This window comes from Oryctolagus cuniculus, chromosome 1, assembly GCF_051225735.1.
Source record: "Oryctolagus cuniculus isolate XC-2025 breed Fujian yellow rabbit chromosome 1, ASM5122573v1, whole genome shotgun sequence".
Taxonomy (NCBI): Eukaryota; Metazoa; Chordata; class Mammalia; order Lagomorpha; family Leporidae; genus Oryctolagus; species Oryctolagus cuniculus.
Window position 1 is genome coordinate 7,865,047 of NC_142867.1, and position 18,487 is coordinate 7,883,533.

Sequence of the window (18,487 nt, forward strand, 5' to 3'; positions counted from 1 at the left end):
ATGCTCCCATAAGAACATGACACTTCAATATAAAATTATAAAGATGATGAGACAGAATGAATGCAAGAAAGGGAACTAAAAATGGATGATAAGAATACTTAGAAATAATCAAAGGCAAGCTCATGAACCACTGAAATCTATGCAGGACATGAAAGAAAATCTTTCTCATGAAAATAAAATCTTAAGGAGGAATCAAAATGAAATGAAGAATTTAATAGAACAAATATGCAGTTGAGAGCCTTAAGAACAGAATCAGTGAGGCACAAGAGAGAAAAAAGAGAATATATCAGACTTAGAAGACAGAGCACAGGAAAATATACAGTCAAACCAAAGACAAGCAGAGGAAATAAGAAATCTAAAAAATAGTGTTGGGAATCTACAGGATACTAATAAAAAACCCAACATTTGGGTTCTAGGAGTTCCTGAAGGCATGGAGAGAGATAAAGAATTAGAAGGCCTTTTTAGTGAGATACCAGCAGAAAACTTCCTGGGTTTGGAGAATGAAAGAGAGGTCCAAGTACAGGCAGGACACAGAACTCCCAATAGACATGACCAGAAAAGATCCTCACCATGTCCCATTGCAATCAAACTCACCACAGTGAAACATAAAGAGAAGATTCTAAAATTTGCAAGAGAGAAATGCAAGATTACTCTCATAGGATCTCCAATTAGACTCATCAGAAATCCTACAGACTAGGAAGGAATGGCGAGATATAGCCCAAGTACTAAGAGGAAAAAAATTGCCATCCCAGAATATTATATCCTGCACGGCTCTCATTTGTGAATGAAGGTGAAATAAAGACCTTTCATGGCAAACAGAAATTGAAAGAATTTGTCACCACTCATCCAGCCCTGTAAAAGATGTTTAAGATGTGTTACAAGGAGAAACACAGAAACACAGTCATCAATACAATAGAAGGTAAAGGAAGACAATCTCTCAGTAAAAATTCACAGCATGTTCAAAGTTTATTAGAAATATCTTTGGAAAAATGGCAGGTCAAAGTCACTGCTTATCAGTAGTGACATTGAATGTAAATGGCCTCAACTCTCCAGTTAAAAACACAGACTGGCTTAATGGATTAAAAGGCAAAACCCCATTTGTTTGCTGCTTACATGAAACATCTTTCCAACAAAGGTGCATGCACACTGAAAATGAAAGGTTAGAAAAAGATATTTCATGCCAACAAAACCAGAAAAAAGCTGGAAATTCAAAAGACTAGAAATCATACCATTCATCTTATCAGACCACAATGGAATGAAGCTGGAATTTAGCAACTCAGGAATCCCTACAGCTTATGCAAACACATGGAGACTAAACAACATGCCTAGGATGATCAGTGGGTCATAGTAGAAATCAAAAGAGAAATCAAAAACTTTCTGGAAGTAAATGAAGAAAACAACACAACATATCAAAACTTCCTGGATACAGCAAAAGCAGTGTTAAGAGGAAAGTCTATAGCAAGAGGTGTCTCCATCAAGAAATTGGAAAGGCTGTCAATGCATCTCATGGATCTAGCAAAACTGCAGCAAACCAAACCTAAAACTAATGAGAAAAGAAATAATTAAAATTAGAGAAGAAATAAACAACATTGAATCCAAAAAATTATAAAAGCTCAATAAAACAAAGAGCTGGTTTTTTGAAAACATAAACAAAATTGACACACCATAGGACCAACTAACAAAAAAAGAGAAGACCTAAATCAATAAAATTAGAGATGAAAAAGGGAATGTAACGACAGAAACCATAGACTTAAAGAGTCTTCAGAACTTACTACAAAGAGTTGTATGCCAGCAAACTAGGAAATCTATCAGAAATGGATAGATTCCTGGACACATACAACCTACCTAAATTGAACCATGAAGACAGAGAAAAACTAAACAGATCCATAACCAAGATGGAAATTGAATCAGTAGTAAAAGCCCTCCCAACAAAGAAAAACCTAGGACCAGATGGATTCACGCTGAATTCTACCAGACATTGAAGGAAGAACTAACCCCAATTATTCTCAAGTTATTAAATACAATTGAAGAAAGGGAATCCTCCAAATTCTTTCTACTAAGCCAGCAACACCTTAATTCCTAAATCTAAAAAAAAGATGCGGCCAGAGAAAGAGAACTACAGACCAATTTCTCTGATGAACATAGATGCAAAAATCCTCAATAAAATTGTGGCCAATAAAATTCAACAACACATCAGAAAGATCATCCACCTAGACAAGTGGGATTCATCTCAGTTATGCAGGGATGGTTCAACATTTGCAAATTAATCAATGTGAGGCACCACATTAGCAAACTGTAGAAGAAAAACCATAGGATTATCTCAATAGACGCAGGGAAAGCATTTGACAAAATACAATACCCTTTCGTGATAAAAACCCTAAGCAAATTTGGTATAGAAGGAACATTCCTCAACAGTATCAAGGCAATTTATGAAAAACTGATGGCCAGCATCCTACTGAATGGGGGAAAGGTTGGAAGCATTTCCAGTGAGATCTGGTACCAGACAGGGATGCCCACTGTCACCACTGCTATTCAATATAGAACTGGAAGTTTTAGCCAAGTTTTAGGCAAGAAAAAGAAATGAAAGGGATACAAATTGGGAAGGAAGAAGTCAAACCATCCCTCTTTGCAGATGATCTGATTCTTTATTTAGGGGATCCAAACAACTCCACTAAGAGACTATTGGGACTCAGAAGAGTTGTTCAAAGTAGCAGGATATAAAGTCATTTCACAAAAATCAACAGGGATACAAATTGGGAAGCAAGGAATCAAACCATCCCTCTTTGAAGATGGAATGATTATTTAGGGGATCCAAAGAACTCTACTAAGAGACTATTGTAACCCATAGAAGAGTTTGGCAAAGCAGCAGGATATAAAATCAATGCACATGAATCAACAGCCTTTGTATACACAGACAATGCCATGGCTGAGAAAGAACTTCTAAGATCAATCCCATTCACAATAGCCGCAAAAACAATCAAATACCTTGGGAATAAACTTAACTAAGGATGTCAAAGAACTCTACAATGAGAATTACACAACTTTTTTAAAAAATAGAAGAGGATATACAAAAAATGGAATAATCTTCCATGTTCATGGATTGAAAGAATCAATACCATCAAAATGTCCATTCTCCCAAAAGCAATTTATAGATTCAATACGATACCAATCAAAATATCCAAGACATTCTTCTCCGATCTGGAAAAAATGATGCTGGAATTCATATGAAGTCACAGGATATTTTGAATAGCTATAGCCATCTAGTACAACAAAAACAGGGCTGAAGGCATTACAATACCAGAATTCAAGACATACTACAGGGTAGTTATATTCTAAAGAGCGTGGTACTGGCACAGAAACAGATGGATAGGCCATTTGAATAGAATAGAAACAGCAGAAATCAATCCAAAATGTACAACCAACTTATATTTTATCAAGGAGCTAAATCCAATTCCTGGAGCAAGGATATTCTATTAAACAAATGGTGCTGGGAAAACTGGATTTCCACATGCAGAATCATGAAGTAAGACTCCTACCTTATATTTTACACAAAAATCCCCTAAACATGGATTAAAGATTTAAATCTATGACCCAACACAATCAAATTATTAGAGAACATCGGAGAAACCATGTAAGATATAGGCACAGGCAAAGACTTTTGGAAAAGACCCCAGATAAAAACAGGCCGTCAAAGCCAAAATTAACAATTGGGATTGCATCAAATTGAGAAGTTTCTGTACTGCAAAATAAACAGGAAAGTGTAGAGGCAACCAATGAAATGGGAGAAAATATTTGCAAATTATGCCACTGATAAAGAATTTTTTAAACTTTTATTTAATAAACATAAATTTCCAAAGTACAGCTTTGGGATTACAGTGGCTCCCCCCCATAAGTTCCTTCCCACCCACAACCCTCCCATCTCCCGCTCCCTCTCCCATCCTATTCACATCAAGATTCATTTTCAAGTATCTTTATATATATAGAAGATCGATTTAGTATATATTAAGTAAAGATTTCAACAGTTTGCACTCACAAAGAAACACAAAGTGTAAAGTACTGTTTGAGTGCTAGTAACACCATTGATTCGCATAGTACAACACATTAAGGACAGATCCTACATGGAGAGAAAATGCACAGTGACTCCTGTTGTTGATTTCACAATTGCCACTCTTGTTTATGGTGTCAGTAATCACCCTAGGCTCTTGTCATGAGCTGCCAAAGCTATGGAAACCTCTTGAGTTCGCCAACTCCAATCTTATTTAGACAAGGCCAAGTCAAAGTGGGAGTTCTCTCCTCCCTTCAGAGAAAGGTACCTCCTTCTTTGATGGCCCATTCTTTCCACTGGGATCTCACTTACACAGATCTTTCCTTGAGGTCATTTTTTTTTCCAGAGTGTCTTGGCTTTCCATGCCTAAAATACTCTCATGAGCTTTTTAGCTGAATTGGAATGTCTTAGGTGCTGATTCTGAGGCCAGAGTGCTCTTTAAGACATCTGCCGTTCTTTGATTCTGTTGTGTATCCCACTTCCCATGTTGGATCATTCTCTTCTTTTTAATTCTATCAGTTAGTATTAGCAGACACTAGTCTTGTTTATGTGATCCCTTTGACTCTTAATCCTAACATTATGATCAATTATGAAGTGAAACTGATCACTCTGACTAGTGAGATGGCATTGGTACATGCCACCTTGATGGGATTGAATTGGCATCCCCAGGCATGTATCTAACTCTACCATTTGGGGAAAGTCTGATTGAGCATGTGCTACACTGTACATATCCTCCCTCTCTTATTCAAACTCTTATATTTAACAGGAATCACTTTTTAGTTAAATTTAAACACCTAAGAATAATTGTGTGGTTTTTTTTTTATCTTTTATTTAATGAATATAATTTTCCAAAGTACGACTCATGTGTTACAATGGCTTCCCCCCCCATACCGTCCCTCCCACCCACAACCCTCCCCTTTCCCACTCCCTCTCCCCTTCCATTCACATCAAGATTCATTTTCGATTATCTTAATATACAGAAGATCAGCTTAGTATACCTTAAGTAAGTATTTCAACAGTTTGCTCCCACACAGAAACATAAAGTGAAAAATAATAGATGATTTTTTTAAAATGATGATGAAATCAGATCAGACCTATTGTCATGTTTAATCCCAGTGAGAGTCAAGTTGGGAGTTGATAATTTCTTTCTTTCTTTTTTTTTTCTTTTTTTTTCTTTTTTTTTTTTACAGAAGATCAGTTTAGTGTACATTAAGTAAAGATTTCAGTCGTTTGCACCCCCATAGAAACACAAAGTGAAATATACTGTTTGAGTACTCGTTATAGCATTAAGCCTCAGTGTACAGCATGTTAAGGACAGAGATCCTACATGAGGAGTAAGTGCACAGTGACTCCTGTTGTTGACTTTACCAATTGACACTCCTGTTTATGGCATCAGTAATCTCCCTATGCACCAGTTATGAGTTTCCAAGGCTATGGAAGCCCCTGAGTTCTCCGATTCTTATCTTGTTTAGACACGGTCATAGTCAAAGTGGAGGTTCTCTCCTCCCTTCAGAGAAAGGCACCTCCCTATTTGAAGACCTGTTCTTTCCACTGGGATCTCACTCACAGAGATCTTTTTGCCAGAGTGTCTTGGCTTTCCATGCCTGAAATACTCTCATGGGCTTTTCAGCCAGATCCGAATGGCTTTAGGGCTGATTCTGAGGCCAGAGTGCTATTTAGGACATCCGCCATTCTATGAGTCTGCTGAGTATCTCACTTCCCATGTTGGATCACTCTCCCCTTTATTTATTCTATCGGTTGGTTTTAGCAGATACTAGACTTGTTTATGTGCTCCTTTTGACTCTTAGTCCTTTCATTATGATCAATGGTGAACTGAAATTGATCACTTGGAGTAGTGAGATGGCATTGGCACATGCCACCTTGATGGGATTGAATTGGAATCCCCTGGTATGTTTCCAACTCTACCAATTGGGGCAAGTCAGCCCGAGCATGCCCCAAATTATACATCTCTTCCCTCTCTTATTCCCACTCTTATGTTTAACAGGGATCACATTTCAGTTAATTTTCAACACTTAAGAATAACTGTGTGATAATTACAGAATTAAACCAGTCATATTCAGTAGAACAGACAAAAAAAACTACTAAGAGGGATAATGTATTAAGTTGTCCATTAGCAGTCAGGGCTATGCTGATCAAGTCACCATTTCTCATAGTGTCCATTTCACTTCAGGAGGTTTCCTTTTTGGTGTTCAGTCAGTTGTCACCGATCAGGGAGAACATATGGTATTTGTCCCTTTGGGACTGGCTTACTTCACTCAGCATGATGTGTTCCAGATTCCTCCATTTTGTTGCAAATGACTGGATTTCGTTGTTTCTTACTGCGGTATAGTACTCTAAAGAATACATATCCCATAATTTCTTTATCCAGTCTACCGTTGATGGGCATTTAGGTTGGTTCCAGGTCTTGGCTATTGTGAATTTTGCTGCAATAAACATTAGGGTGCAGACCGCTTTTTTGTTTATCAATTTAAACTCCTTTGGGTAAATTCCAAGGAGTGGGATGGCTGGGTCGAACGGTAGGGTTATATTCAGGTTTCTGAGGAATCTCCAGACTGACTTCCATAGTGGCTTGACCAGTTTGCATTCCCACCAACAGTGGGTTAGTGTCCCTTTTTCCCCACATCCTCGCCAGCATCTGTTGTTGGTAGATTTCTGTATGTGAGCCATTCTAACCGGGGTGAGGTGAAACCTCATTGTGCTTTTGATTTGCATTTCCCTGATTGCTAGTGACCTTGAACATTTTTTCATGTGCCTGTTGGCCATTTGGATTTCCTCTTTTGAAAAATGTCTATTGAGGTCCTTGGCCCATCTCTTAAGTGGGTTGTTGGTTTTGTTTTTGTGGAGTTTCTTGATCTCTTTGTAGATCCTGGTTATTAACCCTTTATCTGTTGCATAGTTTGCAAATATTTTTTCCCATTCTGTCGGTTGTCTCTTCACTCTCCTGACTGTTTCTTTTGCAGTACAGAAACTTCTCAATTTGATGCAATCCCAATAGTTGATTTTGGCTTTGACTGTCTGTGCCTCCCGGGTCTTTTCCAGAAATTCTTTGCCTGTGCCAATATCTTGAAGGGTTTCTCCAATGTTCTCTAATAACTTAATGGTGTCAGGACATAGATTTAGGTCTTTAATCCACGTTGAGTGGATTTTTGTGTAAGGTGTAAGGTAGGGGTCTTGCTTCATGCTTCTGCACGTGGAAATCCAGTTTTCCCAGCACCATTTATTGAATAGACTGTCCTTGCTCCAGGAATTAGTTTTAGATCCTTGATCAAATATAAGTTGGCTGTAGATGTTTGGATTGCTTTCTGGTGTTTCAATTCTGTTCCATTGGTCTATCCATCTGTTTCTGTACCAGTACCATGCTGTTTTGATTACAACTGCCCTGTAGTATGTCCTGAAGTCTGGTATTGTGATGCCTCCGGCTTTGTTTTTGTTGTACAAGATTGCTTTAGCTATTCGAGGTCTCTTGTGCCTCCATATGAATTTCAGCATCATTTTTTCTAGATCTGCGAAGAATGTCTTTGGTATCTTGATTGGGATTGCATTGAATCTATAAATTGCTTTTGGGAGAATGGACATTTTGATGATGTTGATTCTTCCAATCCATGAGCATGGAAGATTTTTCCATTTCTTGGTATCCTCTTCTATTTCTTTCTTTAAGGTTTTGTAGTTTTCATCATAGAGATCTTTAACGTCCTTGGTTAAGTTTATTCCAAGGTATCTGATTGTTTTTGTAGCTATTGTGAATGGGATTGATCTTAGCAGCTCTTTCTCAGTCATGGCATTGCTTGTGTATACAAAGGCTGTTGATTTTTGTGCATTGATTTTATATCCTGCCACTTTGCCAAACTCCTCTATGAGTTCCAATAGTCTCTTAGTAGAGTTCTTTGGATCCTCTAAGTACAGAATCATATCGTCTGCAAAGAGGGATAGTTTGACTTCTTCCTTCTTGATTTGTATTCCTTTGATTTCTTTTTCTTGTCTGATGGCTCTGGCTAAAACTTCCAGAACTATGTTAAATAGCAGTGGTGAGAGTGGGCATCCCTGCCTGGTGCCAGATTTCAGTGGAAATGCTTCCAACTTTTCCCCATTCAATAGGATGCTGGCTGTGGGTTTTTTATAAATTGCTTTGATTATATTGAGGAATGTTCCTTCTATACCCAATTTGCTTAGAGTTTTCATCATGAAAGGGTGTTGAATTTTATCAAATGCTTTCTCTGCATCAATTGAGATAATCATATGGTTTTTCTTCTGCAGTCTGTTAATGTGGTGAATCACATTGATTGATTTGCGAATGTTGAACCATCCCTGCATACCAGGGATGAATCCCACTTGGTCTGGGTGGATGATTTTCCTGATGTGTTGTTGTATTCTATTGGCCAGAATTTTATTGAGGATTTTTGCGTCTATGTTCATCAGGGATATTGGTCTGTAATTTCCTTTCAGTGCTGCATCTTTCTCTGGCTTAGGGATTAAGGTGATGCTGGCTTCATAGAAAGAATTTGGGAGGATTCCCTCTTTTTCGATTGTTCTGAATAGTTTGAGAAGAAATGGGATTAGTTCTTCTTTAAATGTCTGGTAGAATTCAGCAGTGAATCCATCTGGTCCTGGGCTTTTCTTTGTTGGGAGGGCCTTTATTACTGTTTCAATTTCTGTTTCAGTTATGGGTCTATTTATGTTTTCGATGTCTTCATGGTTCAATTTTGGTAGATTGCATGTGTCCAGGAATCTATCCATTTCTGATAGGTTTTCCTGTTTGCTGGCATACAAGTCCTTGTAGTCATTTCTTAATATTCTTTTTATTTCTGTGGTGTCTGTTGTTACGTTTCCTTTTTCATCTCTGATTTTATTGATTTGGGTCTTTTCTCTTATTTTTTTAGTTAGTTGGGCCAATGGGGTGTCAATTTTGTTTATTTTTTCAAAAAACCAGCTTCTCGCTTGGCTGATTTTTTGTAATGTTTTTCTTGAATCAATCCTGTTAATTTCTTCTCTGGTTTTAATTATTTCTCTTCTCCTACTAGATTTGGGTTTGGTTTGCTGCAGTTTTTCTAGGTCCTTGAGGTGCGCTGAAAGCTCATTTATTTGGTACCTTTCCAATTTCTTGGTATAGGCACCTATTGCTATAAATTTTCCTCTCAATACTGCTTTTGCTGTATCCCATAAGTTTTGATATGTTGTGTTGTTGTCTTCATTTACTTCCAGAAAGTTTTTGATTTCTCTTTTGATTTCTTGAATGACCCAGTGTTCATTCAGGAGCATGTTGTTCAGTCTCCATGTGTTTGCATACTTTCTGGGGTTTCCTGAGTTGCTAATTTCCAACTTCATCCCGCTGTGGTCTGAGAAGCTGCATGGTATGATTCTAATTCTTTTAAATTTGCTGAGACTTGCTTTATGGCCTAGTATGTGGTCAATCCTAGAGAAGGTTCCATGCGCTGCTGAGAAGAATGTGAAGTCTGTAGATGTAGGGTTGAAAGTTCTGTAGATATCTGTTAGATCCATTTGGGCAATAGTGTCAATTAAATCTGCTGTTTCCTTGTTGATCTTCTGTCCGGATGATCTGTCTATTTCTGAGAGTGGAGTATTGAAGTCCCCCAGTACTATTGTATTGGAATCTAAATCTCCCTTTAAGTCCCTTAACATATCTTTTAAATAGACCAGTGCCCTGTAATTAGGTGCATATACATTTATAATAGTTACATCTTCCTGTTGAATTGAACCCTTAATCATTATATAGTGTCCCTCTTTGTCTCTCTTAACAGTTTTTGTATTAAAGTTTATTTTGTCTGATATTAATATGGCTACACCTGCTTTTTTTTGGTTTCTGTTGGCATGGAATATCTTTTTCCAACCTTTCACTTTCAGTCTGCATGCCTCTTTGTTAGAGAGATGTGTTTCTTGTAGGCAACAAATAGTTGGGTTGTGTTCTGTGAGCCAGTCAGCCAAACGGTGTCTTTTAACTGAAGAATTCAGACCATTAATGTTCAATGTGACTATTGATACGTAGTGACTTTGCCCTGCCATTTTCCCGGAAATATTTTCTAGTATATGCTTTGAGCTTCCCATGCTCTTTTACTGGTAGGTGTTCTTCCTTTCCCTTCTTTCATATTGATGGCCGTGTTTCTGTGTTTCTGAGTGTAGCACATCTTTAAGTATCTTTTGCAGGGCCGGACGAGTGGCCACAAAGTCTTTCAATTTCTGTTTGCTATGAAAGGTCTTTATTTCACCTTCATTCACAAATGAGAGCTTGGCAGGATATAATATTCTGGGCTGGCAATTTTTCTCTCTTAGCACCTGTGCTATGTCTCGCCATTCCCTCCTAGCTTGTAGGGTTTCTGATGAGAAGTCAGCTGTGAGTCTGATTGGAGATCCTCTGAGAGTAATCTGACGTTTCTCTCTTGCACATTTTAGGATCTTTTCTTTATGTTTCACTGTGGTAAGTTTAATTACCATGTGTCGTGGTGAGGATCTCTTTTGGTCATGTTTATTGGGGGTTCTATGAGCTTCCTGTACTAGGATATCTCTGTCCTTCTCCAAACCTGGAAAGTTCTCTGCTAGTATCTCACTAAAAAGGCCTTCCAATCCTTTCTCTCTCTCCATGCCTTCAGGAACTCCTAGAACTCGAATGTTGGTTTTTTTAATAGTATCCTGTAGATTCCCAACAATATTTTTTAGGTTTCTAATTTCCTCTTCTTTTCTTTGGTTTGACTGTATGTTTTCCTGTGCTCTATCTTCTAAGTCCGATATTCTCTCTTCTGCTTCACCCATTCTGTTTTTAAGGCTTTCTAATGTGTTTGTCATTTGATCTATTGAGCTCTTCATTTCATTTTGATTTCTCTTCACTATAACACTTTCCTGTTCTACTAGTTTCTGAGTTTCATTTTGACTCTTCCTTAAAATTTCGTTTTCACGAGAGAGATTTTCAATCTTGTCCATTAAGGATTTCTGTAGTTCAAGGATTTGCTTTTGAAAACTTCTAAATGTTCTTATCATAAATTTTTTGAAATCCGTATCTTGCATTTCTTCTATCTCATCATCTTCATACTCTTGGCTTGGGGTGTTTTGCTTATTTGGAGGCATCATAGTGTCATCGTTGATCTTGCTCCCTCTATTTCTGTGTTTGTTACTCGGCATAGTTAATTCTTCTTGCGTCACTGTGCGTTTTTTTTTTCCTTTTTTTTTTTTTTTTTTATACTGTGTCCGTGTTAAGTGGACTGCCTGCTGTTGGAGGAGCCTTGGAGGCTTGAGATGGGTGTGGCCTGAGAGCTCTGCCTGGTTCTTCCAGGTTAAGGGTGTGCAAAGGTGACACCCTCAGGTTATGCGTGGTAAATCTCTCTCTTTTTATTTATTTATTTATTTTATTTATTCAGGGGGTAAGTAACACCGCAGGGCACGGCTGTGCAGAATTGATGGTATTTAGCTTCCAGTCTTTGGCTCCTCTGGACTCCCACTTGGTTGCCTAGGCTACTGAATTGTAGTGGCTCAGTTCCTTAGCTCTCCCCCATTGATATGTAAATCCAGAGAGCAGGCCTGCTCTTTGTCTCTTGGGAATTCTTCTAGCCTCACAGCCTTGTAACCTTTGCAAGGTTAGGGGGAAGAGAAACCCCGAAGCTTTTTTTTTCCTTCTTTCCGGTAGTGAGTTTGCTGCACTTTCCGGCCCCCCTCTAGATTCTGACCCCCGTTTCCCCACCAATGTCTCGGGTTATTGAGCTCACCTCCCCTTCCAGCGCCGATGTGTGGACTCGGAGCCCTGAGCGTCCCAAGTCTCCCCGCTGTTGTCTGTGTGGCATGTACTCCCCTTGGAGCACTGGGGCTTCTGCGGCTCGGTCCCGCGACTTGGCTTCCACGCGGTGGGCGACCTTGTTCTCCCAGTAGGTCCTCCGATTCACGATTCCCGTGCAATTTTTTCCTGGTTCTTTTTTCTGCGGCTACCGTAACTCCCCTTTTATTAAACTAAATTTTCCCGGACTATCGGTGCGCGCCCTCACTATTCCGCCATCTTGGCTCTGCCCCAATTGTGTGTTAATTAAAGAGTTCAATCAATAGTATTAAGTAGAACAAAAGAATACTAAAAGGGATAATGTAGTAAGTTGTTCATTGATAGTCAGGAAAGGGCTGATCAAGTCATTGTTTCTCATGGTGTCCATTTCACTTCAACAGGTTTCCTTTTTGGTGCTTGGTTAGTTGTCACCGATCATGGAGAACATGATATTTGTCCCTTTGGATTGACTTATTTCACTCAGCATTATGTTTTCCAGATTCCTGCATTTTGTTGCAAATGACCAGATTTCATTGTTTTTTACTGCTGTATCGTATTCTATAGAGTACATTTCCCATAATTTCTTTATTCAGTCTACTGTTGATGGGCACTCTGACACTATGATAAACAATATTTGATCAGCCCTTGTCCTGATTGTCGAGGAACAGCTTACTATTTTATTCTTTTTAGTATTTTCTTTTTCCACTTAAAACCATTGGTTGAAGTCTTTAATTAACACACGATTATTCTTAGGTGTTTAAAGTTAACTGAAAATTGATCCCTGTTAAAAACAAGAGTGGCAATAATAGCCAAATGTGTTCTACAGTTTGGCACATGCTTACTCAGAATTACCCCTAATGGTAGAACTAGAAACGTGCATGGGACTCCAAATCCCATTAAGTTGACAGTTACCAATGCCATTCTATTTGTTAAAATGATCAGTTTAGGTTCACAATTGAACATAAAGATAGGATTAACTGTCAAAGCGATCACATAACTAAGACTGGTGTCCACTAAAACAACCTATAGAATTAAAAAGGAGAGAACAACCCAACCTGGAAAGCAGGATACACTGCAGACTCACAGAATGGCAGATACCCTTAATAGCACTCTGGCCTCAGATTCAGCCCTTAAGGCATTCGGATCTCGCTAAAAAGTCCATGAGAGTTTTGCAGGCATGGAAAGCCAAGACTCACAAAAAATGGCCTAAATGAAAGATCTTTGTGAATGAGATCCCAGTGGAAAGAATGGTCCATCAAAGAAGGAGGTACCTTTCTCTGAAGGGAGGAGAGAACTTCAATTTTGACTAAATAAGATTGGAGTTGGAGAACTCAAGTGGCTTCCATAGCTTTGGCAGCTCATGACAAAGCCTCGGGTGATTAGTGACACCATAAATAAGACTTTCACTTGTTATATCAACAATGGGAGTCACTGTGCACCTGGTCCCCATGTAGGACCTCTGTCCTTAATATGTTGTACTATGCAAATTAATGGTAAAACTACTACTCAAACAGTACTCTATACTTTGTGTGTCTGGGTGCAGTCTGTTGAAATCTTAGTACATACTAAGTTGATTTGTATATAGATAATTAAAAATGAATCTTTATGAATTTGGAATGGGAAAGGGACAAAGAGATGGGATGGTTTGTGGGTGGGAGGGTGATTATGGGGGCAAAAGCTGCTAGAATACCTAAGTTGTAATTTTGAAATTTATATTTATTAAATAAAATTTTTCTTTAAAAAATTGAAAAAGACCTAAATGCCCAACAGCTGAAGACTGGTTTATAGAGATTTTGGGGTATGTACTCCGGGATACTACACATTGTTAAAAAAAGTGAAATCTGGTCATTTGCAACAAAGTGGAGGAATCTGGGAAACTTCATACTGAGTGAAATTTGCCAGTTCCAAAAGGATAAATATCATATGTTCTCCCTTATTTGTTATAACTAACTGATCACCTAAAAAGGAACCTGTAGAAGTGAAATTGACACTATGAGAAGCAGTGACTTGATGAGCCCTTGTACTGACTGTTGAGGAACAGATACCCTTTTATCTTTTTACTTTTTTCTTTTTCTATGTAATACCACTGGTTAAACTCTTTACTTAACATAGAGTTATTCTTAGGTATTTAAATCCATTTTAAAAGTGATCCCTGTTAAAAAATAAGAATGGGAACCAAAGAGAGAGGAGAGGCACCATTTGACACACCTTCCCTCAGACTTACCCCTCAGGGTAAAGATAAAATATTGCCATGGGACTCCAAATCCCATTAAGTTGACAGTTACCAATGCCATATTACTAGTTAAAGTGATAATTTTAAGTGCATAACTGATCATAAAGATAGGATTAAGTGTCAAAGGGATCACATAAATAAGACCAAGTGTCTGCTAATAATAATTTCATAGAACTGAAAAGGAGAGAATGATCCAACATGGGAAGCAGGACACACAGCAGACTCATAGAATGACAAAAGCCCTAAACAGCACTCTGGCCTCAGAATCAGCCCTTAAGGCATTTGTATCTGGCTAAAAGCCAATGAGAGCATTTCAGGCATGGAAAGCCAAGATGCTGTTGAAAAGAATGGCTTCTTACCTGTTCCTTGAAAATCAAGACAAAGGCTATTTAAGTCATGGCTGCTCAAAGCATCAACTTCATTTCTACGGATTTCCTTTCAGGTGCTCTATTAGTTGTCATAGATCAGGTAGAACATATGGTATTGTCCCTTTAGGACTGGCTTATTTCAGAGTTACAGAGAGAGATAGAGACAGAGAGAGAAGTCTTCCATCAGCTGGTTTACTCCCCATGTGACTGCAATGGCCAGAGCTGCGCCAATCTGAAGCCAGGAGCCAGGAGTTTCCTACGGGTCTCCCATGCATGTAAGGGGCCCAAGGACTTGGGCACCTTCTACTGCTATCCCAGGCCATAGCATACAGCTGGATCAGAAGAGGAGCAGCCAGGTCTCGAACCGGAGCCCATATGGGATGCCGGTGCTTCAGTACAGGGTGTTAACCCACTGTTGCACAGTGCTGGCCCCTGAAATCTATTTTCTTCATATTAATAATTTTTTAAGAAAGAGAGAACTCTAAAATGAACTTCCATTAGGTTGCTTATTATTCATCAGAAATACAGGCAAGGAGAGACACAGTACAAGACCAGAAGAGAAACTTCCCAATCTATAATACTTTATTCAACAAAGTAATCTTTAATAAATAAAGGATAGTTAAAATATTTCTAAGACAAATCAACACTGAAGAAATTCATTACTAACTGTCCAGCCTTAAAAATAATAATTAAGGATAAATTACATACAGAATAAAGAAAGGTTACATCTGTCCTGACAGTGTTGGATACTATAAAACCTACCAGAAAAAGATCTAAGTATATTTGAAGCAAACAAAAGAAACTTTAAAGGAATAGGGCCAGAAAAAATCCTTAATTATCAATAATATCCTTAAATGTAAAAGAACTAAATCTTCAATTAAAATATACAGGTTCTCTGAATGAATTTTTGAATGACTTAACAACAAACCTCCCCCAAGAAAGTCTCTTTACAAGTAAATGCACACATACACTGAAAGTAAAGAAAAAGATGTTCCATGCAAACACAAACCAAAAGAAGTAGGAGTAGCTATGCTTGTATGAGGCAAAATAAACTTTAAGACAGAAACTGTAAATTAGAAAAAGAAGGTCACTATATGATGATCAAGGGAACAAGCCAACAAGATGTTGTTGTTGTAAATGTAAATGCAACTATGCCAGAGCACTTAGTTTAATGGAACAAATGTTATTGTTACTAAAGGGAGATGTAAGCTCTAATACATTGATATTGTTGGACTTTAATCCACACTTTGATCAATGGACAGATCATCCAGACAAAAAATCAACACAGAAACCACAGAACTTATACAAACTATTGACCAAATTGACCTAATAATATTTAAAGAATATTCTATTCTACAACTGCAGAACCCACATTCTTTTCATCAGCTTGTGCAACACTCCTTGAATAGACTATGGACTACAAAATGACTCTTAAGAATTTTTAACAAATCAAAATCATATCATGTATATTTTCTGACTGATAACCACTAGAATTGTAAATCAACACAAAAGAAGCTGAAGACACTAGGGCCTCAGAATGAGACCCTAAGGCATTTGGCTCTGACTAAAAAGCCCATGAGAGTTTTGCAGGCATGGAAAGCAAAGACACTGTGGCAAAAGGAAAATGGCCTAAATGAAAGATCTCTGTGAGTGAGATCCCAGCAGAAAGAACGGGCCATCAAAGAAGGAGGTACCTTTCTCTGAAGGGAGGAGAGAACTTCAATTTTGACTATGGCTCTGTCTAAATAAGATCGGAGCTGGTGAACTCAAGAGGCTTCCATAGCCTTGGTAGCTCATGACAAGGGCCTCGGGTGATTACTGAAGCCATAAATAAGAGTGTCAATTGTTTTTTTTTCTTTTTTTAACTTTTATTTAATGAATATAAATTTCCAAAGTACGATTTATGGATTACAATGGCATCCCCCCCATACCGTCCCTCCCACCCACAACCCTCCCCTTTCCCACTCCCTCTCCCCTTCCATTCACATCAAGATTCATTTTCGATTATCTTAATATACAGAAGATCAGCTTAGTATACATTAAGTAAGGATTTCAACAGTTTGCTCCCACACAGAAACATAAAGTGAAAAATAATAGATGATTTTTTTTAAATGATGATGAAATCAGATCAGACCTATTGTCATGTTTAATCCCAGTGAGAGTCAAGTTGGGAATTGATAATTTCTTTTTCTTTCTTTTTTTTTTTTTTACAGAAGATCAGTTTAGTGTGCATTAAGTAAAGATTTCAACAGTTTGCACCCCCATAGAAACACAAAGTGAAATATACTGTTTGAGTACTCGTTATAGCATTAAATCTCAATGCACAGCACATTAAGGACAGAGATCCTACATGAGGAGTAAGTGCACAGTGACTCCTGTTGTTGACTTTACCAATTGACACTCCTGTCTATGGCATCAGTAGTCTCCCTATGCTCCAGTCATGAGTTTCCAAGGCTATGGAAGCCCTCTGAGTTCTCCAACTCCTATCTTGTTTAAACAAGGTCATAGTAAAAGTGGAGGTTCTCTCCTCCCTTCAGAGAAAGGTACCTCCTTCTTTGAAGACCTGTTCTTTAAGAGTGTCAATTGTTAAATTGACAACGGAAGTCACTGTGCACCTCCTCCCCGTGTAGGACCTCTGTCCTTAAGGTGTTGTACTATGCAAATTAATGGTAAAACTATTCCTCAAACAGTACTGTATACTTTGTGTGCCTGTGTGGGTAAAGTCTGTTGAAATCTTTACTTAGTATATACTAAATTGTTCTTCTGTATATAAAGATAATTGAAAATAAATCTTGATGAAGAATGGGATGGGAGACGGAGTGGGAGATGGGATGGTTGCTGGTGGGAGGGAGGTTATGGGAGGAAAAGCCACTATAATTCAAAAGTTTTACTTTGGAAATTTGTATTTATTAAATAAAAGTTTTAAAAAAAAGAAGCTGAAGAAATTATACAACTAAATGGAATAGAAATGGCATGAATTAACCACGAACAATGTTTACTGGAGAAAGGAATAGGAAACTTAAACATTTCCTTGAAATTAATGAAAATAAAGCATATCATATGTTGAAAAGTTGATTCTGTTGCCAGCACTGTTGTGCAGTGGGATAAGCCACTGCCTGCAAAACCAGAAATTCACATGATTATCAGTTCAAGTCCAGGTACTCCACTTCCAATCCAACTCCCTGCTAATGCACTGGGCAAGTAGCAGAACATGTCCCAGTGCTTGGGCCCCTATCCTTAGGAAGACCAGTACAGTGGGGGAGGTACATCGATTAAGGTACACTGCTAGAATTTATGTTAGTACTTTATGGAAAGGAAAAGGAACCTCAAGTTAATGTTAAGTGACAATTAAGCAATTGAGTGCTAACTGATTCTTTGCTGTGTTCTTTCAACAGGAGGCTGGTGGAGTCTGCTCGGTGGCTAATTACCACCAATCATCTAGTTGAGGGCACCAAGGCACTTAGAAGGGTTGCACACATCAATGGAAAAAAGAGTGCTGGAGAGATCCTGACCCTTGAGGTGACTGGAAAGGGGAGCTAGTCACTGGGATAAAATGCCCTGAACTCACAATCACCCTAATCTGGGTTGTATTTTTTGGAGGACACAAAAGCACTCACTATAGCTTAATGGGCTAGGAAAGGATTATGAGTTAGCTGTTAAAAATGATAAAGAAAGGCATTGCAAACATCACAGGAACTGATTGGTAGCTGTGCAACTGATAAAACCCCATTCAACCACAAAGGAAAACAATGTCTCATAGAATAAAATATTGATCAAAGAAAACACAATGTTTCTGGCCTCTGAGTCTATGACTCCATTTCCCTTATATGATAAATAAATTGCCACTTGCCAAATGTCCAAGAAAAACTAATATCCTTATAGCTTATTTTCAAAGTCTATAATTATAACATTTAAATGATGCCCAAATGTGGATGAGACTACCTAAGTGTGTAGTTGTGTAACTACAGAATTTTTGTATTTTATTTGTGTTTTCTCTTACATGTTTATCACTTACTCTATACCTTCAGAAGGAGCTTGCTCAATACACAAATTTCTGCTAGAATCAT

The 18,487-nt window shown here is 38.1% G+C and overlaps 1 protein-coding gene across 4 annotated transcripts in view; it reads left to right on the forward strand.

Moving 5' to 3' along the window:
• LOC100344770 (steroid transmembrane transporter SLC22A24-like) overlaps positions 1 to 18,487 on the forward strand; it is a 75,100-nt gene that overhangs the window by 24,692 nt on the left and 31,921 nt on the right. For all 4 annotated transcript variants that reach the window (XM_008274346.5, XM_008274347.5, XM_002720989.6 and 1 more), the window contains one exon: positions 17,816 to 17,939. In XM_008274346.5, coding sequence (XP_008272568.3) covers positions 17,816 to 17,939 — 124 coding nt within the window. The remainder of the gene's footprint in view (positions 1 to 17,815; positions 17,940 to 18,487) is intronic.